The following is a 23964-nucleotide window of genomic DNA, read 5'->3' as shown; positions in this document are numbered from 1 at the left end:
TGGACATGAATTTGAGCAAACTCTGGGAGATAGTGGAAGAGAGAGGAGCCTGGTACACTACAGTCCATGGGGTCGCAAAGAGTCAGACATGACTTACCAACTGAACAACAATAACAACAAAGATTAAACTAACATTCACAATAAAAACCCAAAACAGGTATGCAGAGTCTGGGAGAGGACAGAGCTGAGGTGCGTGTGTGGCAGGCTGTGTCCCCGGTCACTGAGGTGTATCTCAGGTGGTCCAAGGTGGGAACACTGCAGGGTGCTCAACAGCCACTAAGAGTTACCTGGGCAGTAAAGGTCCTCCCCCTTCCTCCCACCCATCTCAGATTCTGTTTCCAGGAAGGACAGCAGTCAGTCTGGACCAAGTGGCCAGCAATCAGCAGTGTGTCATACAGACACCTCCTCAGCAGGCACCTTACCACCACGGCCAATGTCAGGTTCTTACCACCATGATGTGCTCCGTGATAAAGAGAAGGATGTGTCTGGGGTCTGCTGAGAACATTCCACTGTACAGCTTCTCCACCAGCTTCTGGATGAAGTGGGAGATGTTGGCAAGTGAAGGAGCAGCAGCAGCTTCTGCATTCGGCTGAGGCTCTCTACTGCCTGGAGGGTGGGAGAGGGTGACAGACCAAGGCTGAGAAATCAGCAGTCTGAATTGCCTTCTTTGTCCAACAGTCTCCAAGCTCCTCTTGGAAACCAGCCACATCTTAACCTCTGTACATCTCATTGTAATCTGTATAACCGTTGCTTCAAAAACGGGATCTTATACACTGTAGGTACCCAATGAATACGTGTTTATGCAGAGAGATATTGAACAATCAGTGATATGAACCAAGTGGGAGGAAGCAAGTGAGGAGCAGCACATCTTCCAGTGACCATTTGGAAGAAGAGTGGATGGGAATTTAAGGCATAGGTAGTGGGAAGGCTGTCATGGTGACCCAAGTCCCTGATGTTATGTGGGGGAGAGGATGAAGGTGTAGGATCAGATCGCCCATCTGTGCTTACCAACACAGCACATGTTGTGCTCAGATATGGATGCAAGCATCTCAGTTAATCCTCATTAACAACCCTCTAAGTTACCCACAACTGTCCTCCGCACTCACATGGTCTGGCCTCTGGCTGGAGTAACGCCACCATCCAGTCATAGAGCGACACTCAGGACTGGGCTACCAAGCTTACACTTTTAATCACTCCACTACCCTACCATACTCAGATAGCCCAGAAAACCAAAAGTCAGGGTTTCCTCACTGTGGGGCAAGAGGAATCCAGGATACCAGTCATGTCACTAAGGATTCCATGGCTCAGGAACCACAGAAAGAACTTTCGTACAGTCTTGTTGGGAAGTTATAGCTGCCCCAGACCCAAATGTTCTGAATGAAGTTTCAATTTGAACTTCTTTGGGGCAATGGCAGCATCTTCATCCAAGTTCATTCATTTAAGAATTGTTTACTATGCCCAGGCATAGGGGAGCAAAAAAATGTTCAATTCAGGTGGACATTTTGACTCCCCTCATAAGAAGAAAATTTTATACTGAAGCTAGAGGATAACTGATGTTAGCTCAGAGGACAGGGCTTTCTGTCTCTGATTGAATCAGGAATGGCAGGGGTGACATGGAAAGTAGTAAGAAGGCCATTCCACGGGTCTCCGGGCAGAGTCACTGAGCTCTTATTGCAGACAGGTGGAGGGCAGTTTCCTGTGGTTCCTAAAGCATCCACAGTCCTGCAGCCTAGTCTTCCTCTAGGGTTCTGGGGTCAGCAGTTGGCAGGAGGTGGCTTCTTACTCAGCTGTCAGCAACTTTGTGTCATAAACCAGGAGGAATAAGTCATCCACCCGCACTTACCTCTCAGCATCGATGCATGACCTCCACTCATCAAGTGAAATATTTCCATGGTGGAAAGCAAGATCTCAGACTGAAAGTCTCGCTTCTGTTGACTGGTGGCATTGTCTGGAGAAGCCTGGAAGCAAACCCTGAACTAGACACCAGCCACATGGCCATCATTTCCACTCAGTGCCCATCATGTCCATTCAGTCCCTCTCCTGATCCATATGCTAACACTGCAGCTGCTGGGAGTGTGGACAGCCAACAGCTCACAAGTGCCCCTTCTCTGGGGCATTGCCCTCTGCTGATCAAGTTGCTTCACCCAGGAAGCAATGCCCACTTCCCAGGACAAGTGGTGGTGGGAGGAGGGGCAACAGGTAATGACCACCTTGCATGTACCTCAAGGTGGGGCCAACTCTGAGATGCAGATATAGCAAACCTCAGCTCCCCTTGGAACCAAGCTACTTCTGAAGCCAGGTCCTGCCTAGTTTCTCCCTCATCATCCTCTACATCCCTTCTCAGCTTTCCTGAGAGCACCGCCCCCAATAAATCACTTCCAGAAAATCCCCACCTCAGACTCCGTTTCTAGAGACCTGGCTAAGACCTGCCCTCATTCATCTCTTCACCTGTTGCTTGGCGAGCTCCCTCTGCTGGGGACTGTGGTTCCCTGAAGACCCCCTCCCACCAATCACTGCAGTCCCGGGAGATGTTCCTGACCACCAACCAGCTGGCATGCACCTGCTTGGGTGAGCTCTATCAAGAGACTGGCCCTCGGGGCTCTTTGGGCGTACCCCACCCTCTTAATGCCCACACCCTCCCCGGTCTGTTCCCATGACACAGGCCCGAATGAAGACCTTTCTAACTCACCTCCAGGAGCACCTCCAGGGGCATCCACTGCTTGGGGTTTGGAGCCCCAAGCAAGAACTCCCTCAAGAGTAGCTGCATGAATTCCTTCAGCTGCTTCCGGGTGGGATGTGACTCGGCAGGAGCCTGTAGACCCTCTGCGGTGTTGTCACCTTCAGCCTCGGCCTCGGGACTGCTGGGGTTCTGGGCAGACTCAGTCATGACCCCCTCAAAGACAAGAGAATACCAGCATGAGTTGCCTGCCCTGCCCCAAAGCACTCACATCTGACATGTGCACGGTGGGATTCTCATCAAACCATTAGCACGTAAGGAAACTGAGGCTCTGAGGAGGTAGTCGGGCTCAGAGGTGGCCTGCTGTGACTTCTGAACCTGTGGTGGGCAGAAGCTGGGCACAGAGGTAGAGAAACCAGTAGCACTCAGCGAGGAAGCCCAGGATGTGTCCCGGGGAAGGCATTTCCCTCCTCGGTGCCATAGTTCCCCATCAGTCAAGTGGTAATGATGGAAAGGAACACACAAAGACATGTGAGGATGAGATGAGAAATCTTGCATGCAGCATGCCTGCCCCTGGTATATGGTCAAGATAGCTGGTTCCCACCTTTCTGTGGGGTCCTCACCTTTACTGCCTGCCAGGCTCTGATGTTGTTGACCCTCAGGTGGAAAGAGAAGTGGGACTAGAGCCAGTCCTGACATCCAAGACCCTGAAGTGCCTTGGGCTTCACTTTCTCAGTTATACATTACAAAAATATTGGGAGATAAATGTGATGGGAGTCATTAGCCCAGATACGTCTGGGAAGACATGGAGATGCTGGGAGGCCAGATGACACACCCAAGGACATGCGACCAGGGACTCCTGACTCCTGGCCCATGAACTTTTCATGCAAGTTCATCTGCTGGCACCTCCCTTGGCTCATTCATAAAATTAATGCAGCCATTCTTAATTAAGCTGTAAAATGAATTTAATGGCACCTAGGGAGGTGGTTGACTGTATTAATTAGCTCCATGTGGCCTTGGCTGGATAGATGCCATATAAAATCGTAGCAAATAGAAATCCTTTTGGCCACCTGCCTTCTGCACGAAAACGGGTCTGTCACATATTCTGTGCAACAAAGGACTTTTGGAGCTGACTTGGAGCTGAAAGGAGGCCAGGAGGTGCTGGGATAAGAGTTCTGGAACCAGGGCCTGTCTCATCCACCATCGACTGGGAGGTGACCTTGGGCCAGGCTCTCCCTCAGGTGGGAACTACTGAGTGTGGGGAGGAAGAGCCCTGGATCAGGGCTCTGTGGCTACTGGCGGGGAGCTGGCTGGAACCCCAACTCAGCAGATGGTGAGCCTGGCCTGTGGGCATAGGGGCTGAGGTGGTGATCTGGACTCAGAAAGTCAGACCATCAACTTAAGGTCCTGTCCCCCTCCAGGTGAGGGGAATGGTGAGGGGCTGTCTGTAGAACCCTGCTTCCTCCCTGCCTGGCTGGGGGGCTGCGGGGGCGCCTAGCTTCTGGGCAGAGGTCCCATCCCCCACCCCCTCCAGTGCTGCCTTTGATCTTTTTTGCATCTTTTTTTTTTTACTTACTTTTCTAGTATGTTGCTTTAGTTGGTATTAACCCATCAAAACATCTTATCTTTTTGCAAATCTTCTGGTCTTCATAGTTAGTCTTTTTATTAAAACTAAACACTTAAATTTTATTAGGTCATTTATTGTTATTTTAAACTGACTGATGGAAACGAATAGGTTTCAGGGTGAGAGACTGCAGTGTAAATCTTGGTTTAGTCACCTATGAATCACATAAGCTGTGGCATGTTTCATTTCCTCAACCCTTTCAACCCTTTCGACCCTTTCGTGAGATGGGTCTCATGGCCCCACTAACCCGGGAGGGAGCTGGTCTGTGGAGCTTCACCTCCCTGAATCTCGCCTCCACCTTTAACACCTGCATCGGGCCTGTTAGGGGGATGTGAAGCACCAGGCTCAGGAGATGGAGGCTGGCACCATGAATACACTTCCAGAAAGGCTTAGCTAAAAGAGCATATTCATCCACTTGGCCGTTTAGCAAATAATTATGGAGCAAACATTACTTGCCCTCATTGTGCTTGGGATGACTTCTGGATCCTCTACTTACCAATATGCCTAACATATTCCTTTGGATACAGTTACTGATTTGCAGACAGGAATCGATAATTCACTCTCCTTGGTTGGATCTCAGCTCCTATTCCACCAAGGCAGGTAACGAGCAGATTTCTGCCCTTCCTTCTCCAGCACCTCCCTTCACACTGGTCCTCACTTGCTTCTCTCAGCTCCCAGATGCTCCACACTCATGAGTCCCCTTGACCAGCTGGGACTGGCTCTTGCTCTCAAACTCACTCATATCTCTTCCCGTAGTGGCCTCTCTACCCCCACACTGACACCTTGTCCTCAAGACGCAGTTGGTCCCTCTGCCCTCCCAGCTGGGCCTCGGCAAGCCCTCTGATTGAAAGGCACCAGAGCCTGCAAATAGAACAAGGGTCCTGCAAAGAAGACAGGACCCTGTGGCAGTTCCACCCCTCCCCTAGCCGGGGCACCAGCTGTGGGCTTCCTGGAATGCAATCTGTGGTTTCCTCATGCTCCATGTGTGGGTATTCTGTGTTGATCTGGACTTAATCTACCATCAAGTTTCTCATCACTGAGATTCCTGACAACTCAAAAACTTATTGAATCTCAGAACCGAAAATGACCTGAAGCTGTACCTCATAAAGAGAAGGAAAACTACCGGAGTTGTTTACTTAAGGTTTTGGCTAGGTTGACTTAAAATGTATTTTCATTTGGGGAGGGGTGTGAAGGCATTTTGTCCTTGAAGGGTGATGATGCTCACCCCTGCTCTCACCAGGGCAAGGCGGAGGTGTGTCTTACCTTCTGGGTTCCCAGGGGGAAGGTGACTGCAGCCAAGGTCTGGAGGAACTCCGGGGCCCGCCAGGCTGGATCCTGGGGGTAGGTGCCATGCACAAGGCCAAGGAACTGCAACACACTGGCCGGGAATGTCCGTTCCCAGGCGCTATCTCCAGAACCTGTCGAGGGCTGAGGACATGCTTCATGAGAGGCAGCACGTCGGGGCACGACTTGGGGCTGCATAGGAGCCAGAGGACTTGAGATCTAGAGAGACCTCCTTTCTGAGCCTCTCAACAAGACACCTTATTGCAAGACTCCTAGTAATAATACGACCTATTTCTTAAGATTGTCGTGAGAATTAAATGAGACATGTTAGTGCTTCAAGCTTGTTTTCACAGTGACTAGTACAGGGTAAATATAGAAGAAGCAGGGAGATAAGGTCAGATCCCTGGTGGCTCAGATGGTAAAGCATCTGCCTGCAATGCAGGAGACCCAGGTTCAATCCTGGGTCAGGAAGATGCCCTGGAGAAGGAAATGGCAACCCACTCCAGTACTCTTGCCTGGAGAAGTCCATGGACTGAGGAGCCTGGTAGGCTCCATGGGGTTGCAAAGAGTCGGAGACGACTGAGCGACTTCACAGAGAGGATTTGGACTTTTGGAAGAATTTGATCAGGCATCCCCTGAAGGTGCTTAGGCAAGGCACCAGGCTGGACCCTGGGGGTAGGTGCCCCAGAATGAAATATTAATGCTGGACACACGTGTTTCCACCGTGCCCTCGCCCTGTGATCCTGCCTGAGTGAGTTAACCTCCACAGCATCTATATTTGCACAAGGAAGAAAATGCTGTCTGCTCCCAAGGATAGTTGCACACAGCAGAATGGCTAACATCTGCAAGACCAACAATGCTAAACAATGACAAGGAACTGGAGCAACTAGAACCTTCCCAGAATAAGAGTTAGTGAGTGTAAATTGACTCTTTATTTTGGAGACTGTTTGGCAATATCTACTAAAACAAATCATATGTACAGCTTAACCACAATTTCATGCTGGGTATATTTCTAATAGAAAGAAGTGTGTATGTCCACCAAAAGATATGTGCATAGCAGCTTTATTCATAATATTTCCAAATGGAAATAACCCAGAAGGAATAAATGCTGATCCATTATCACAATAAAATACTACTGAACAGTAAAATAAAGAAAGAAAGAAAGAAAGAACTACGAACATATACAACACAAGCAAATTCCACTCATGTTGTGTGAACTCAGTCGTGTCTGACTCTTTGTGACCCCATGAACTATACAGTCCATGGAATTCTACAGGCCAGAATACTGGAGTGGGTAGCCATTCCTTTCTCCAGGGGATCTTCCCAACCTAGGGATCGACCCCATATCTCCTGCATTGCAGGCAGATTCTTTACCAGCTGAGCCACAAGGGAAGCCCTGAGTGAAAGAAGCGAGATGCCAAAGGGTACATATTGTAGGATTCCACTGATACCAAGCTCAAGGAAAGGCAAACAAATCTATGGTTACCACTGTGCAAGGGAATAACAGCAAGCAAAGTTATAAGCAAAATAAATAAACTGAGAAAGATATTCACTACAATTTTACTTCTGATCTTCTCTTATCCTTTCAGTTTTTGCCTTTTAGATTTTGATGCTTGTCTACCATATTTGGTAAATGATGCTTTCATGGCAGATAGCTTCACTGAACCAAAGTCTGCCTCTGACTTTGCTTTTGTTATATGTTTGTCAGATCCCAGAAGACTGTTATAAGGGTGACGTCTGTTATACAGCAGTTAACCATTTTATGTTTGCTGTTATAAAGTAAATGTTTGGTCTTACTTTTTCACTTCTGTCAGCATACTAGGTATTTTCTTCACTTGAAATGCTTTCATGTTATTTCTTTGGTTTGCTTTTTCTAAATAGCATTGATTTAAAAAGTAATAAGCTTTCTATGCTGCAAAACAAATTTTTTCAGGCATCCTCAAATTAACTGCACATTAGGTCTACAAGAGAGCCATGAATAAATTTCCCAGAGATGGAAAGTGTAAAGATTGCTTGCTCTGACTAGGACAAAAATAAACTGGAAATAAATAACAGCAATTTAAAAAAAAAGCTTAACTACATGGACATTGAAAAAGAGGAATCAAAAAGGTCTCTTTTTTTAATAAAAAATTTCTTTAAATCTGCAACCACAGAAGCACTAGAAAACAACAACAAAAAATGAAGATGTCAAATATCAAAATTTTAGAACTAGCCAGAAAAAAATGAAGGGGAATGACATATATATCCAAAGTTGTTTTTTATAAATCCACAAATCTTCAGCTCCTTAAGCAATAGGATGGGTGAGGTAAAGAAAGGGCATGAACTTACAAATTAAGAATAAGAAGAGGAAAATAATCACAAGGAAAATTAAATGAATTAAAGGAGACCATTTATGCAAACTGAATACTTGAGAAGATTTTTTTTAAAATATCAATTACCTAAACTAGGTCAAGGAGATATTTAAAAGCCTAAGCAAGTTGATAAAAGAAAAAAATTCAGGCCGAAGCTGTTTCATAGGAATGATTTAAATAATATAAGAGTCATGGATTTAGCATCTTCTTGAATAAAAGAATCTTTTTTTAATAAAACTAGCATAATACTGATATCAAAACTTGACAACATGTGAAAAAAGAAAACTGAAACCTAATATCATTTATGAACATGACTGCAAAATCATAAATAAAATATTTACAAGCAGAATAAGGAAATATGCTAAAAGAATAAGAACAGAGTGACAAAGTGAGATCTTTGCAAGAATGCAAGGAAACCTATTGATATAATTCATCAGAGGTAACTGGTTAAAAGAAAAAAAATGTAATCATCTAAATACCTGCTAAAAGAGTATTTATTTTTTTGTTTTTGTATTTAATCTTAATTGGAGGATAACTGTCTTACAATGTTATGGTGTTAGTTTCTACCATACAGCAACATGAATCAGCCATAAGTGTATATAGATATATGTCCCGTCCCTCTTGAGGCTGTGAGGACCGGGCCAAGCATATCTGTATAAGAATGTGGGATGTATGTCAAGAGGAATATATACATATAATGTCTATTGTGAGCTTCTGAGAAAGAGAACACGTGAAGTGCACCTTGAACCAATATCCCACATCCTGGAATTTATACCAAGGAGGTCATCAAACTAGAAAGAAAAGATATCTTCTCAAGAAAGCTCATTACAGACTTTTTATAACAACGAATGTTCTGAGAAACAATACAAATTTCCATCTACAAATATAGATGATTCCCAACAACATGTTGGGGGAAAAAAGGCAAGAGGAAATATGTGGCTTCCCTGGTGGCTCAGAAAGTAAAGAATCTTCCTGTGATGTGGGAGACCTGGGTTCAATCCCCAGATTGGGAAGATCCCCTGGAGAAGGGAATGGCTATCCACTCCAGTGTTCTGGCCTAGAGAATTCCATGGACAGAAGAGCCTGGCAGGTTACAGTCTGTGGGGTCGCAAAGAGTCAGACATGACTGGGTGACCAACACTTTCAGGAATTTATGTGGTCTGATTCCCTAAGGACATGGTATACTCTTAGGTGTCTGAAAGATATTCTACTAATATTCACTGTGGTTATCTCTGGTTGGGTATGCTTTTTACTTTCTACTTTTTTTCCCTTATTTTAAAGGTAATCATGCATCATATTACAGAAGCAATCAGGTTTCCACACATATCAAACCTCCAGTTGCCTTTAGAGTCTATAGAATGAAGCCAGAATTTTTCATGGGTGTTCTTGTTACCTGGTCCACAATTAGTTCTGCTCACAAGCCACACGGCCTTTGCCTTCAGTTCTAAAACAACCTCTCCACCTACCTTCAAGGTGGACCTGGAAGGCCTGAATCAAAGGCTCTCCATGTCACGTCTGCAGCTGGCAGGCATCTGTCTTCTCTAAGACAGGTCTCTGTCTGGTGGGTCCCTCATGAGAGGCCCACCTATCCTGGTAGAGGTGAGCTTCTTGAGGGAAGAGGCCCCTGAAGGGAAGGGACTACAGGGCCCTTGAAACTCTCAACTCAAAGCAGTTGCCCAGAAATGTTCCCTTTGACTGGAGGCCTTAAATCTCCCAGTGAAGAAAGTCAAATGTTTAAACAAATGGAAAACAGACGTCTTCTGGTAAGAACACATAAACTCCACTGGGGACATTAAGGCTGGGTTTCCCATTGAGCTCCTAAGTTATCACCTTGCCTCTTCTATCAAAAGTTCTGAATAATAGCTGCAAATTATCAGCACTACCAGAAAGTTGCTGGGAAAAGTCAAGGGTGACTTTTCTGAGCCTGTCTTCCCATCAGAACCCCTCTCAGCATGTGGGGAACGGATCTCACCTGGTTCATGGTGGCTTTCAGCATCTCTAGGAGCAGCAGGGCGCCTTCAGTGCACAGCCCTGCCCGGAGGACTTCTTCTGTGTGGTGTTTATGCAAGAGCCACTGAAGCATGGCGTCCAGGCTGTCCTGAAAGAGGAGGCAAGTGCTGTCAGAGACCTGTGTGTACCACCAAAGTGACTGGCTTTCCATCCAGTATGCCATGTTTCTCTGGGGACCCCAGTGAGAAAGACAAAACAGCACAGGTGGCTGGTCCACTAGAGGCATTTCAGCCCACTGATGGAGCATAAGGGAAACACACATATCTAAAATAGGCTGAAGACCCACCAGCAACTGGCATTGGGTCTGACATAAGAAATACTCAATCTCCCAATCAACTTTAATGAATTTTTGTAAATGAGATTGCAGAAAACATGTCAAATTCAGGGCAAGTGCCATCAGGAGAGAAAGCATGGGGTTGACAAGCAGGACGATCTGACTTTGCTTCTTTAAAAGCTGGGCTTATGCAAGCTATTTAGCCTCTTGGCAGTTCAGTCTCCGTCTCTGTGAAATGAAACTTACATTATCTGCCTCATGGGATTGTTATAAATATCAAGTGAAATAAAATATGTAAAACATCTGTCACGGGTCCTGACATTCAGCAAATGTTTGTTTCCTGAGCCACAGTATGGAAAAAAAAATACAAGTTTTCGATGAATTTATCAGAGTATGTTAAGAACTTGATTTTGAAGTGTGATCTGTAATACTATTAACATATATCAAGATTGAGATAGGTCAAATATAAGGATATGCAAGAAGTGAAATTTTCAGTCCTCAGCAAAGCTGTGCCCCTCCAATGACGTCAATACAGTGCAGTTTAACTCAAGTCTATCAAGACCAAGAAACAATTTCTGAGTCTGTTTATCAGGTGCTCAGGAGGGTGGGCAAGAGGCAGGGTTTGTTCTTGATGTGCTCAGCATCTATGGAGAGAAGCAGCCATAAACGTGCTGGTGCTTATACAAGGCGAAGGCGTGATGAGGCCTGAGATAGAAAGGTTCCCACTGTCTAGGGGGTCTCAGCTCGAGGTCGCATCTGAGTGGAGAACTAAGGAAAGATAGCTTTCCAGGAAGGTGAGATGGGAGAGGGCTCCTTAAATGCACAGGGCAGGCAAGTGCAAAGCAGGTGGTCTTACTGGGGAGGTGACTCTGGAGGATCACAGAACAAAGGGCCTATAAGAAAGGAAGATGGGCTGGGAGACAAGTGAAATCCCAATCAGGGAGGGGCTTGATGCTGCCTGGGGATTCTGATCCTCTGATCCCACAGGAACAGGAGCCAATGAAACCTCGGATTTGGTGCAAGTCAGTGAGCTAGTGAGTGAGAAGCTAGTGAGAAGGTATCCACAGTGAGTGGAGACTCCTCTTTGGAGGAGGAACAGGAGAGCAATACACAGGACAGCAGTTGGTCAAAAGTGTGAGCCAAGGGGGCAGCTTCTGGTTTTAGGTGGTACATAATTTATCATACTTATAGTCAATGAGGAAAGAATCAGTAGAAAAGGAGATGCTGAAAATACAGAGAAAGGATAATAAGGCATGCAGTCACTTGGGAATGGAGTGGAAGGAACACAGATCAGCCTTAAAAAGGTGACTTTGCTAGTGACAGTGAGAGAAGGTGATAAAGATGGTCTTGGAATACACAAGTGATGGAAGGCGGAGTCCTGAGGCAATGCCCCTTCATGGGGGCTTCCATTCTACCGTTATTTAAGTCATCTGAGCAAAGGGTAGCTGTGGGCCAGAAGACTCAGGGTGTGTAAGGTTCACACTAGAATGCAGGGGCATTACTAAGGTACAGGGACATGTTTCTTTGAAGGTGATAAAATGAGGCTCTATGCCTGCGGTGGCAGCAATTCAACCTCCCCATGTCGCCCCCACCATCATGTGATTTGTCTACCCAGAAGGAGAAAAACTTAAAAGTGGAACTGATAAAAAACAGGGATCTGCTGGGAGGGACAAGGGAGGCAGAGGCTGAGGAAGTCAAGGATATTCGAAGAGCAAGCAAGGAGGTGGGACTGCTAAGGAGGGAAGTGGGTCAGGATGAAAGTTGGAAGACATGGAGGAAGGTGAGGAGAGTCTTGGGGGATACAGAAATCAGAAACCCAAGTGTTGTCACTCCATCCTGAGAGCCCCTAGAGCCTACCTTGGGCCCATCCACCAGCTCTGTAAGTGGTGTCTGTAGGAAGAAGGTGGACACGATGAGGTAGACTTCTGGAATATGAACATGGCGGGCCAAAAAGTCACTCAAGACTCGGAACCCAGGAAGCAAGCAGGGGCTTTGGTCAGGCGTTGCAGGATGGCTCTTCAGGTTATCTATCAATCAGGGAGAAGCGCACAAAATCCAGTTGAGAACAATTGCTTCTGGTCAACATGGGGATTGGGCACAGGAAGGGATTCTCTCCCACCAACCCATCCTACAGACCTGCTAGATGGAAATACGTCATACATATAGAGCACAAGAATGTGCTCAATAAGAATTTCTTTTCCTATTTCTGATGTGCTCATTCATTCATTCAAACACAGATGCTTATCTAGTGCCTACCACCTTAGAGATAGCAAGGCCTCTTTGCATAGGCAATAAGAATGTAGTGTTCTGATAAAATATACAGAACCCTGGGCCTTCATCAACTACTTACAATGTGGTGAGAGGAACAGACATTACAGAATTAAATACCTAAATAAAAATATGCTTGTAAACTATGATAAACCCTACCCCCAAAAAAAGAAAGAAAGAAAGTATAACAGAGGTGCCCTAATTGACATGGGACCCTCCTCTCCTGGAGGAAGTGACATAAAATCGAGACCCAGCCCAGAGAGCCGTGCTGGCGTTGAGGGTTGGGGAAGCACCTCTGCAAGAAGGAAAGAGTTAAGGAGACTTTGAGGAGTGGGAAGAAGTCCCCAGCATCTGAAGAGCAGTGAGGCCATGTGGGGAGGAGTCTGAAAAAGGAAGTTAGAGGTGGGGGAAGGGGTCAAGGTCAAGGTGACGCTACAGCAGGCAATGTGAAGGCTCCCTAGTCCTGGCAGGTCCTCATTCACAGGTTGCACCCTGTCTCCTGGAGATGGCCACACACTCACCCATCACGATGTCCATGCCCTCGGAGCTGCGTTCCACCCAGGAACCTGCAGGCAGGCCATCTTTAAATCGCCCGCGGAGGGAGGGGCTTGACAAAAAGTGCAGCAGCAGCTTCAAGCCCAGCACCACTGTGCTGGGGTGCACATGGCCTTGCACGAAGAGCAGGAACCAGTCGGACCCCAGGTTCAGAAACATCTCTTCCTTTATCCTGGTGGGGAAGGGGGTCAATAAATGCTATAAATTATCTATCAGCCCGTAAGCAAATGACATGTCCAGAAAATGCAAATAACATCCAGCTTCGTTAGTCACCTAGAAAAGGCAGGTTAAGGTTAACATCTGGACATCACTCAGCAAAGTATATATTACATTTTAAAAGATCGGTAATGTTGGCAAGGCTGCTGTGAAAGAGATGAATTTGCCTACTAATGGCTGAAGCATAAGTTGGCCAAAGCTTTTGAAATATATTGGAAACTGTGTACCAAATGATAAAGCCCTGCTCACTAATATTCATACTTACACAGTGTCTGACTGGCCACCCACTAATTACATCAACCTAGTCACATAAAAGACATCATGATTACTTAACCCCCTTTTAAAATACACTGTTCAGAATTAATCTTAATGGAATAGTTCACTATTTATGCATCTTTATCAGTTTAGACAAAAAAAATGTTTAACTGTCACTTTCAATAGTGAACTTTAAAATGATGTGTCTAGAGAATACAGACTTGCTAGAGGGAACTGGAGGACAGAGAGATGGGAGCCGATGCTCAAGGGCAATTGTTCAGCAAAACCTGAGTCTCCTGAGAGCCAGGAAAGGGTCCATCCTGGCTGGGCAGCATTCTCAGCATCAGTTGCAGATTAGGTGAGATGAGGGCATGGCCACTGAAACCAGGAGTCAAGAGATGGTCCTCTCTTTTAGTCATGACTTTGTTTAGTAATTGGATGACTTTGGTGAACTCTGATCATCTTCCTTCAGTATGATGATGAAGAGGATGATGGAAGTGACTGTGGCGATGAGGATGATGGAGATGATGTTGGTGGTGGTGGTGATGATGATGAGGATGATGGTGGTGACAGTGGTGGTGGCGATGGTGATGGTAGTTAGCTGTTGGAGTTTATATAGTATCCCAGGCACCATGCTCAGAGTTATCCATCTATTCATTTCTGTCTATGGAAGCTACTATTTTTATCTTCACAAAGATGAGTAGAAGAGAGACATAGAGGGCCTAGGTCACCTCCCTAAGGTCCTTGAGGGCAGAGCTGGGATTTGAACCCAGGAGGTGAAGTTGTCAGAGCCCAAGTGCTTAAGCACTACATTACATTCCTTTTCAAAAAGGTGAAAAGGTAGAGACTAGCTCATCTCCCTGGGTCAGGAAGATCCTCCAGAGGAGGGCATGGCAACCCACTCCAGTATTCTTGCCTGGAGAATCCCATGGACAGAGCAGCCTGGCAGGCTGCAGTCCATTGGGTCGCACAGAATCGGACACGAATGAAGCGACTCAGCACGCATGCAGCTCACCTCCAGGGCATCTTCCAGCTCTACTATGCACTGATTCTAGAAATTTGGAGACTTTTAAAGCACTATGTACAAGGCTGATTTACTGAGGGGTAACTCCCCACCCCCACGCCTCCCAGCCCAAACCACATACACACTAAAAGGTCAGCTTAGTGAGAGTAGGATCTGGAATGACTTTTTCAGCATGGCCTTCTCGGAAGGAGGAACAGTGTCTGGCACACAGTAGGTACTCAACAAATAGCTATTGAATTAGTGACCCCAGAGCCGAGATAAAGCAGGCGGTCCAAGAGAGTTAATGGAATTTTATGACTGCATGTTGTTTTGAAAGTTAACTGAAGGCAGATACTTCTTTTTCCAACTTGGAAAAATAACTGAATGGTTAACAGTAAATAGCAGAAGAATTTGGCAAGCCTTTTCCTTGATAGATGTTATTTAGGCTAACCATTTCTCCATTCTATTGTCTGCCAAGTATAGGACATCAAAATCAGTAATTATCACAACTGCCAAGACAATAACAATTACACTATAGCAATGGTGACAAGAAGAGTTTATTGTAATGATAGCAAATCTGCTTTGAGTTACTCATGCCATTTAACATTTGCATCAGAATATCTTAGGGCAAGGTCTGCTTTATTGGGTGGAGAGAATATAATTTTCTTTCTGACTAGTGCAGGAAACCAACTCAGAGATGCTAAACTTTTCATTAAGAATAGGTTTTAATACTGCACCCTGTATGAAGCAGCCTTGTGGCAAATCACTCTTTCTGGAACTACTTACTCAGAGGACAGATGAAGTTGGGAAGAAGAGATTACACCAAGCAGCATCTCCAGCAACTGGTTTCTGAGCCAGATTGTCTTTCCAGATGTTTGGCTTCCAGCTACAAAAAAAGAAAATTCAGATTTGAGAGAAAACGGATGTAAAGAGACATAATATTTGCTGCAGTAGGCAATCATATTCACCAAATGCTTACTTCTCCCAGGAGTTGAGACATGCATGGGACTTGAAATTTTGGCTTTCAATTCTAGATTTCCATGTAATGCTTAAAAAGAATTTCTGGAAATGTTTCTGAAGTTTCCTTTAACTAGAGATGTTTATGATGCTCCCCATAGCTCAGCCCCCTCCAAAAAAAAAATCCTAAAAATGATAGGGTCAAATTTTTCTTCCAGTAGAAAGAGTTTTAAAATTATCATGGACTGTAACATTTCCTGAGCACCTACTATGTGCTGGGCATTATGCAAGGCAGTGAGAGCAGAGTGGTGAAGATTATGGTACTCAATCTGGGTCCCTGCTCTAGTCTAGGACTTTTGCGTGTCTATGCTGCACTAAAAAATAGAGCTTGAATTGCAGCAAGAGGTATGTGGATCCAATGGGAGAAGAAACTTTACTTCTGAAGTGTTATTATGACCTTGAAGGACAAACAAATACTGTCTTTGTAGATAATTAGCTAGATAAACGTTTTAGAATGGAGTCCCCATGAGAAGGAGGGTTGACTACATAGTATACTGTTGGCTAATTATCCATTCATTCAGCCCCTTGGTTGGCCAGTTATTTTACCGCCAATTCAGGGCACACAGCATGCTGTAGAAATAGAACTGATGAGGCAGCTTGGAGAAATGGAGTCAGAGTACCCTCTGTTTGGATTCTGGCCCCTTCTCTCTTTAAGTTCCTAGTCTCTGAGTCTCTGTTTTCTCATCTGCAAAATGGGAATAGCAATTCCTACTTTTCAGGCTTGATCTAAGGATAAGAGATAATTTATCTGTATTGAATGACATTAGCCAAGAGAATCTTCTGTGATAAGAGTGCTCTCTAGCTGCCCTGTTTAATACAGTAACCACTAGCTCCACATGGTTATTTAGCACTTGGAACACAGCTAGTGTAACTGAGGAACTGAATTTTTAGTCGCATTTCATTTCAATAAATTTAATTTACACGGCTACACTTGGTTAGAGGCTCCCATCTTGGACAAAGCAGATTCAGGAGGCCCAGGACAAAGTGGTCAGTAATAGTCCCCTTCACGTCTGCCCCTAGCAGAGGGAATTCAGAACCTGATGCAGCTGCTGTTCTGAATCTGGTTGAGGAGAGAGAGACTCAAAGAAACAAATCACAAGCCTTGGCATGAGAGTAAGCACAGGGACTCTAGAAGCCTAGAGAAGGTGACCTAACCTGGTTTGTGGGACTGGGAATGGCTGGCCTAGTGGGGTGAGGTGGGGGTGGGGTGGGGCAGGGGAGGTGATCCTGCAGAGGGAACAGCAGGGCAGAGTGGGTGGACAGCAGACCACCACACACTAGAATGTGTAAGTGCCACAGGGTATCGAAGCTGGGGCTCTCCAAGGGAGCCAGGCAGAGGCTGGGGCGTGAAGGCGCCCACCTGCCGATCTACAGGGCGCTGTTATCCTGCAGGGCTTGGAAGCCATTCCAGGTTGTGAAGGAAGGACACACAATTTATTTTTATTTGTGACTCTAATAATACAGCTGTGACCTCAGAAGACAGCACCTGGGAACATCTCGGTTGTGCTGTGGGTGCTTTCCCCTCCCTTCCCGCAGCCTTTCACTCAAACTGGCCCCACGGCATGTGCCTGTCAGGGTTGCTGTGGGTGTCGTCCTGCTGCTGTCAGACCGTGGGAAAGGTCTTCTCACCAGGCAGGGAAGGGTCCTGGGCTCCGTCCACACAGATCTGCTTCTCATTCACCGACGAAGGCTTGAGGGTGTACACCACAAACAGCCCAATTCTTAAGGCAGAAAGAGAAGGACACATTCAACTGTGGGTTTGGCCCATGTCTCCTGAGCACCCATGAATGTTTTCTACACAGATCTACCCAAATGCAGCTTCAAGGGAGGACTTGAGGGGGAATCGCGTTACTCTGATCAGTGTGATCTTTCCAGAGACTTCTCCAATCTGTCAGGATTCATCAGAGAAGCTGACTCTGGCTCTGCCAGGTCAATAGGACAGACATGGCTGAGGACACAACAGCTGAAATGTCCTATCAGCTGGGAAATCTGCAAAAGGCAGGTATGTTGGGTCACTGGCTGGTGAGGATGGCCGGGCTCATGGAAATTCTGGGTTTCTTGGTAGGTGTGTCTGAGTGCCAGGGAGCAGTGAACTCACAGCCCTGTTGAGGAGTCTAGGGGACCCACCCCTTTTTTCAAGCCATGAACAGAGAAAATGTTTCTAGGAGGGTCCAGGGAAATAGAACCTGCTGCTGCATTGAAGGGCAGTGCTGCTGAGTGTGGAAAGGAGAGAGCTGGGGTCTACGTTCCCTCATGAAGCAGCCCTGATGCTCTGCCCTCTCTCCCGGGGAGCTGGCACAATACCTGAGCAAGTCCTGGAGGCTGAAGTGGCCCCTCAGCTGACAGCCCAGGATGGCAATGATGGTGGACATCTTGGAGGGGGTGAGGCCTGGCTCATTGAAGAGGAAGACGAGCTTGGGAATAAGCTGTGCCTGGTGAGCAACTTCAGCATTCCGGGGTCCTTCCCTGGTGAGCCCAGGAGAGAGGCAGTAAAAGCTTTTACTGGAATGAACCAAATTTGCTGTGTTTCTGCTAAAAAAGGTTCCACAGTCTGGGTTTGCCGGCCCTCTGACTCTCATGCTTTCCTGGCAACTCATCAAAATGCTGTCAGACACCCATCAAATATGTGTCTGCTCGGTGCCCCAGTCACTTGGGGGTGAGCCTCCCATGCCCTTCCATCCGCAACCCCACCCCCACCGGAAACTGCCTTCAAAGACAACCACCAGTTATTGACTTTTAAATTCTGAGCCTCAGGGAAAACTAATGCTGGTCTCAGAAAACTCAGAACAAAAAGAGCAGACTGGAGCACAGCCACGGAGCACTTCCCAACAGCCGGAACGCGGGCCTCGGCCAGCCCGTCAGCATGTGTGTCTTCCTGCTCGCCCCAAACCACAAAGTGGATGAACACGCCGCTAAGAGTCAAAGGGGAGAGAGATGGGATTCAAGCCTCCGCACCCCCTCCTCAGGATAATCACAAATACAATTTCCTGTAAATTCTACTCCCCCAAAGAAAACAGCTCCCAGGGTGAGTGTCCATCTCTTAGAAAACAACAGGTACAGAAAGACAGTGGCAAGGGGGAAAGAAAAGAAACTAGAGGAGAATGAATGTGGATGGATTGCTCCTTCTTGAGCCGTCTTTCAGTACTGCTGTGTTGAATTCTGCTGAGCCCCATATCCCTGATACACAGAAGAGGTAGAACCAGCCAATTCTGTGTGTGGCTTGCACTCATGGGTTCAATGGGAAGATGTGCATTCATCACCTATAAGTCCCCAATGTCCTTTGTGCTCTCATCACAGCACTGAGCAGCCTGCTTTCTGCACTCCTTCTCCACAGGGCTGTGTCTTTTCCTTCCCTGAACCTCCAGCACTAAGAAGTGGAGTGGGTTATAACAGATAGTCAATCATGAGTGAATGAATGAAAGGGTGGTTGCAAACACCTTCGAACACTAAGGTGCTAATGATCACTAGGACAGTCAATCTGTAAGGAGTCAGGTGGAGGTGGATATGAACAGCCCACTGTGTAAGGAAGGAGGTGGGTTGATAGACTGGCTTCCCTGCCTCCCTTTTCCCTTATTCTGATCACAATCCCTGGTTTTCTTTGGGACTTACCTCTTTCTAACTCTCCTCCACCCACTCCAGAGGGCAAGAGATGCTCCTGGCCTGGCCACATAACCTAAGATGGCCCGTGAGACTCCATCCTACTGCTAGGAGTATTGAGTGAAAAAAAAGCCCTGTCTGCTGACTGTACAGAGCTGAGGACACTCTATGAAGTTGCCCAGCCAGAATGAAACCAGCATGGAAGAAAGCACAGACAAGACCAGGGATAGATCTCAGATAAAGTAATATAAGCATCATCCAGACAACATGTGAAGATCTGCCTCTGTCAACTGTATAAGCCAATAAATGTCCCCTTTCTCTGCTTTCCTTTTCACCCTCTATTTCTTTCTTCTTTAAGTTGGTTTGAGTTCTGTTTCTGCCATTTGCTATCAAAAGAGCCTTGACTAATTCAAAAAGTAACAATGTGATGGCATTTGGAGAGGGGCCTTTGAGAGATACTTGGGTTTTGAGGGTGAAGCCCTCATGAATGGAATTAGTGCCCTTATAAAAGAGACATCAGAGAGCTCCCTTACCCCTCTGCCACTTGAGGTTGTAGTGAGAAGACAGCAAACTATGAACCAGGAAGCAGGTCCCCACTAGACACTGGATCTGCCAGAGTCTGATCTTAGATTTCCAGCCTCCAAAACTGTGAGAAATAAACTTCTGTGGTTTGTCAGTCCCCTAGTCTATGGCTTCCATTGGAAGAAAAGCTATGACCAACCTAGATGCATATTAAAAAGCAGAGACTTTACTTTGCTGACAATGGCATGTCTAGTCAAAGCTATGGTTTTTCCAGTAGACATCTATGGATGTGAGAGCTGGACCATAAAGAAAGCTGAATGCTGAAGAATTGATGCTTTTGAACTGTGATGTTGGAGAAGACTCTGGAGAGTCCCTTGGACTGCAAGGAGATCAAACCAGTCCATCTTAGTACTTCCTTAGGATTTCCTTTAGAGGAAATCAACTCTGAATATTCATTGGAAGGACTGATGCTGAACCTGAAGTTCTAGTACTTTGGCTAGCTGATGTGAAGAACTGACTCACTGGAGAAGACCCTGATGCTGGGAAAGATTGAAGGCAGGAGGAGAAGGGGAGGACAGAGGATGAGATGGTTGGGTGGCATCACCGATTCGATGGACATGAGTTTGAGTAAGCTCCAGGAGCTGGTGATGGACAGGGAAGTCTGGAGTGCTGCAGTCCATGGAGTCACAAAGAGTCAGACATGACTGAGTAACTGAATTGAACTGAACTAGCCTATGGTATTTTCTGTCTTAGCAGCTGAATAGACTGAGACAGACCTACTGCCCCCTGGGGACCTCACGCTCTGGGAACTGGAGAAGTCCATAGTTACTGAGCAACTGGCTGTCCTGTCCTCCTAGTCCTATTCTTGGCATGAAACCTTAGCTGCAACCCCCACGCTGCCAAAGCCCAGCCTACCTCGTTGACTGAAGGATTTCCACTAGATGGGAAAAGAGAGAGAGCTCCAAATTGTCAGCAGCATTCATCCAGAGCTAGAAGACAGAACACAATGAAATCAAGTGTGTGAAGGGAAGGGTTGCAGGCAGTGTGAGCCAGTGAGGAGCTCGGTATGGTCTTCTTTGGCTTGGAATCACTAACACAGCTCACCAGCTCCAGAATCATATCAGTTCTCCTGACCACTAGAAAATATAGAGGGCACCACCCCCAGGAGAAAGTGCAAACACCATTCCTGTCTTCCCCATCTCTGCTGCTGTCTGGAGCTTTGCTGTGGATCTAGATTCAAACCAAGGACACCTACAGTGACCATCTTCTACATGTGTCCCACCCTGGGCCTCACAGCCTGTGCATCAACACAGCAAATGCATCTCATCCTCATAGGATCCTACTATACAAGGCAAATACCAGTGTTCCCAATTTAGACATGAAAATAGAAGGTAAGATAGACCTTTGAGAAACAGGTCCCTTACCACCAACAAGTCATTGAACTGGAATTAGGAGCTGAGTCTCACCTCTCAGGTTTTATACTGCAGCAACTATGCATTCAGCTTGTGTGTGCAATTTCTTCAGGTCCCCTATCTATAGAACCTGTAGCTCCTATGCAACAGAACTGTGAATGACACACCCTTGTGAAAGGCACTGAGATTCTAAGAGGGAAGTTTATCACTCAGGTTATTTTCTTTATTGTAAACAAAATGCAGCTGCTCCCCATTCTTCTGGGGCAAAGGTGACAGTGTGCCTTCATTCTTATTTCTATTAATACTTCCCTTTAGAGAGCTCTATTATTCTCATCTAAATGATGACATTTCCTAAATCCCAGAATCAAGAAAGTTCAGATGTGGGAGTTTAAAGAGTGCACTCTTATAGCAGCAAAAGGAGCTCACACTTACAAATGGTACCATTTGCTGGAGGCAAGAAGGATCGCACAAAGTCCCAAAACCAAATCATTATCCGCATTTAGTAGATAAGAACGGTGAGTCTCTGAGACTTGTCTGGCGCCCACGGTTTTTAATTGGCAGAGACTGGCTTCAAAGCCTGGTCTGTCTGACCATGGAGCCCACACTCTTTCCTTCTTGCTGTGTTCCCCCACAGGCATCTCCTGCAGACAGTGACTCAGAGAGTCAATAATCAACCTCACTTGAACCAAGCAAGTAGTCATGGCTCCATCCATTTACTTAGGGGGAAAAGTGGAACAACCTCAGTGGCTTTAAGTTTATTATGAAGGCAGAGACTGTCCCTCTCCAATCCGCAAGGCTCAGCATCATACATGCCATGTAGTGACCTCTTAATAAGGATCTACTCCCTTTTTTAAAAGAGTGAATACAAAGTAAACCAAAATAAGACAAGTGGAATACTCTTAAGCCAAAAACAGCCTGACATATTTCCAGCCCCTGAAAGCACCATCACTGCCAGGTACACACAGACGTAGGGCAGCTGTCATTTGAGAGAGCTGGTGTGGATAAATGTGGCTCCCGGGAAGGTAGAGGTAACCAGACACGGCACCCCAACATACTCAAGAGGATGCCAAGAGCTTTGCATACTTAAATTCATGCATTCATTCATGAAGGCAGTCACTGAATAAATGATACATCAGGCTCTGTGTTGGGAACTGGGGGAGCTGAGAAAGTAATCCAGACACCCTGAAGCATATGCCTCCCCCTGTCTTCTGCTCCAGAACTTTAGAAAAATAAGTTGCCCCAGCACACTTGAGGCTACCCAGTTCTTTTAGAAATTACTTTACATAATGCCAACTGTTTGAATTTTGGAAAACATGCATAACTGAATCTTTTGGATGTTATTCTATGTCACATAACCCCTGTACTAAAGATTGTATTAAGATGTCTGTATTAAGTTAGTTTGAATATCAAATGAATAATGTGTCAAATTCTGCTCTCTCCCCACCCCTATGACGACCTCAGTCTCAGAAAGGGGTGGCCTTTTCTGAAGCCACAGGCCTAAGGCATGCATGACTTCAACTTCCTGTCCCTTTCAGCTTCTCAATGTCCTGTTCCCCTCTGCTGCAAACCAGTCATCAAGGGTCTGCCCCTTCTGTTGTAACCTACTCTCTGCTCCCCAAACCTTCCCTCTCCCTGAAGGACTTGTCCCATCAATAGTTGATTCTTACACTGGTATTTTAGATGCCCCCTTTTCACTGCTCAAGTCTCCTAAGTTCTGAAACACTTCTTTAATTTTCTTCTCTCCTTGTCTCTTCTTCAAAAACTCACCAACTGTCTCCTTCCAGCCTCCTCCCTGCTCTTCACCTGACGTCCAATTCCACCATTTACTTTTCCCTGGGCCTGTCAGTGACCTCCAAACACAACAGACACATCCCTGCCCTGACTTCACTTGACATAGCCAGCACTGGGGAAATCCTTCTTCTTTTTAAAATTCTCTCCTCTCAATCTTTTAAAAATGTCATGTCATTTCATTGGTTTATTATGGATTTTTTAAAGCATCTTTTCTGCTTGTTTTTATTAGTTCCCTATTTTCTTAACCCAAGTGTGAAAAGCACCAGCTCAGCTGAGGGGCTAGTTCATTCAGGGAGGGGATGGGTGGTGCCCATGGTGGTTCCAGGAGCAGGCAGTGGAAGGCGGGTGGGTTCCTGTGTGGGTAATTCCTGGGCTGGGCTGGTGGCAATGATATAGAGGAGCCAAGATGCCTGAGCATGGCCATGGCATTTTAGAAGGGGCAGCAGTGTGGTCAAGGCACGCTGACTTGTTTACCAGGGTGGTGAGGCTATTTTGCATATCTGCTTCCTGCTGTGCACTGGGAGCCCATATCCCAGGTCTGGTTGACTTCCCCGACAATCCTTGCAGCAATCTCCAGATCCAGGAGGAGAAAGGGACGACAGAGGACGAGATGTTTGGATGGCATCACTGACTCAATGGATGTGAGTTTGAACAAGCTCCAGGAGATGGTGAAGGACAGGGAAGCCTGGAGTGCTGCAGTCCATGGGGCTGCAAAGAGTCACCTCTATCTGCAATAACATTGCTGCAGGTGCCCCAAGCCACATGCTCTCAAATGCCTGTGGTTGTTCTTGGGAGTCAGTGGCATCCACTCCACCTGGAACATTCCCCCACTGAATATGTTCTGCCAGACTCAGCCCCAAAGCTGAGCTGACTGTCCCCTCTTCAGACTCCCCAGAGGCCCTGTCCCCCCTCACTGGCACCCAGCACATAGTAGCATCAGCTACGTCCTGTCCTGGGCCCAGATGGCTGTGTGTGGGAGCTGTGTCTTGGTTATCACCATACCTCCAGAACACATCAGCATGTGACCAGCATTCAATAAATGATGCTTTGTGAAGGGATCTACCCAAAGGTCTGTCCAATACTCCTCACTCAGCCTCCTATGTGCCCT

At 46.3% G+C, this 23964-nt stretch overlaps 1 protein-coding gene across 5 annotated transcripts in view; it reads right to left on the bottom strand.

Annotated features, from left to right (window-relative positions):
- Positions 1-23964, bottom strand: part of WDFY4 (WDFY family member 4) — a 255952-nt gene that overhangs the window by 126884 nt on the left and 105104 nt on the right. For 4 of the 5 annotated variants that reach the window (XM_043926460.1, XM_043926457.1, XM_043926459.1 and 1 more), the window contains exons 25-35: positions 20569-20642; positions 17839-18000; positions 17164-17255; positions 15304-15403; positions 13010-13215; positions 12078-12247; positions 9909-10034; positions 5565-5729; positions 2690-2893; positions 1844-1958; positions 449-606 (exon numbers count right to left, since the gene is read on the bottom strand). In XM_043926460.1, the coding sequence (XP_043782395.1) occupies positions 449-606; positions 1844-1958; positions 2690-2893; positions 5565-5729; positions 9909-10034; positions 12078-12247; positions 13010-13215; positions 15304-15403; positions 17164-17255; positions 17839-18000; positions 20569-20642 (1572 nt within the window). Of the gene's footprint in view, positions 1-448; positions 607-1843; positions 1959-2689; positions 2894-5564; positions 5730-9908; positions 10035-12077; positions 12248-13009; positions 13216-15299; positions 15404-17163; positions 17256-17838; positions 18001-20568; positions 20643-23964 lie in introns of those variants that run through there. The other variant, XM_043926461.1, reaches the window with a different exon arrangement.

The sequence above is a fragment of the Cervus elaphus genome, chromosome 15, assembly GCF_910594005.1.
Source record: "Cervus elaphus chromosome 15, mCerEla1.1, whole genome shotgun sequence".
Lineage (NCBI taxonomy): Eukaryota > Metazoa > Chordata > Mammalia > Artiodactyla > Cervidae > Cervus > Cervus elaphus.
The sequence above is the reverse complement of the archived record's forward strand: the minus strand, read 5'-3'. Positions and strand labels throughout refer to the sequence as shown.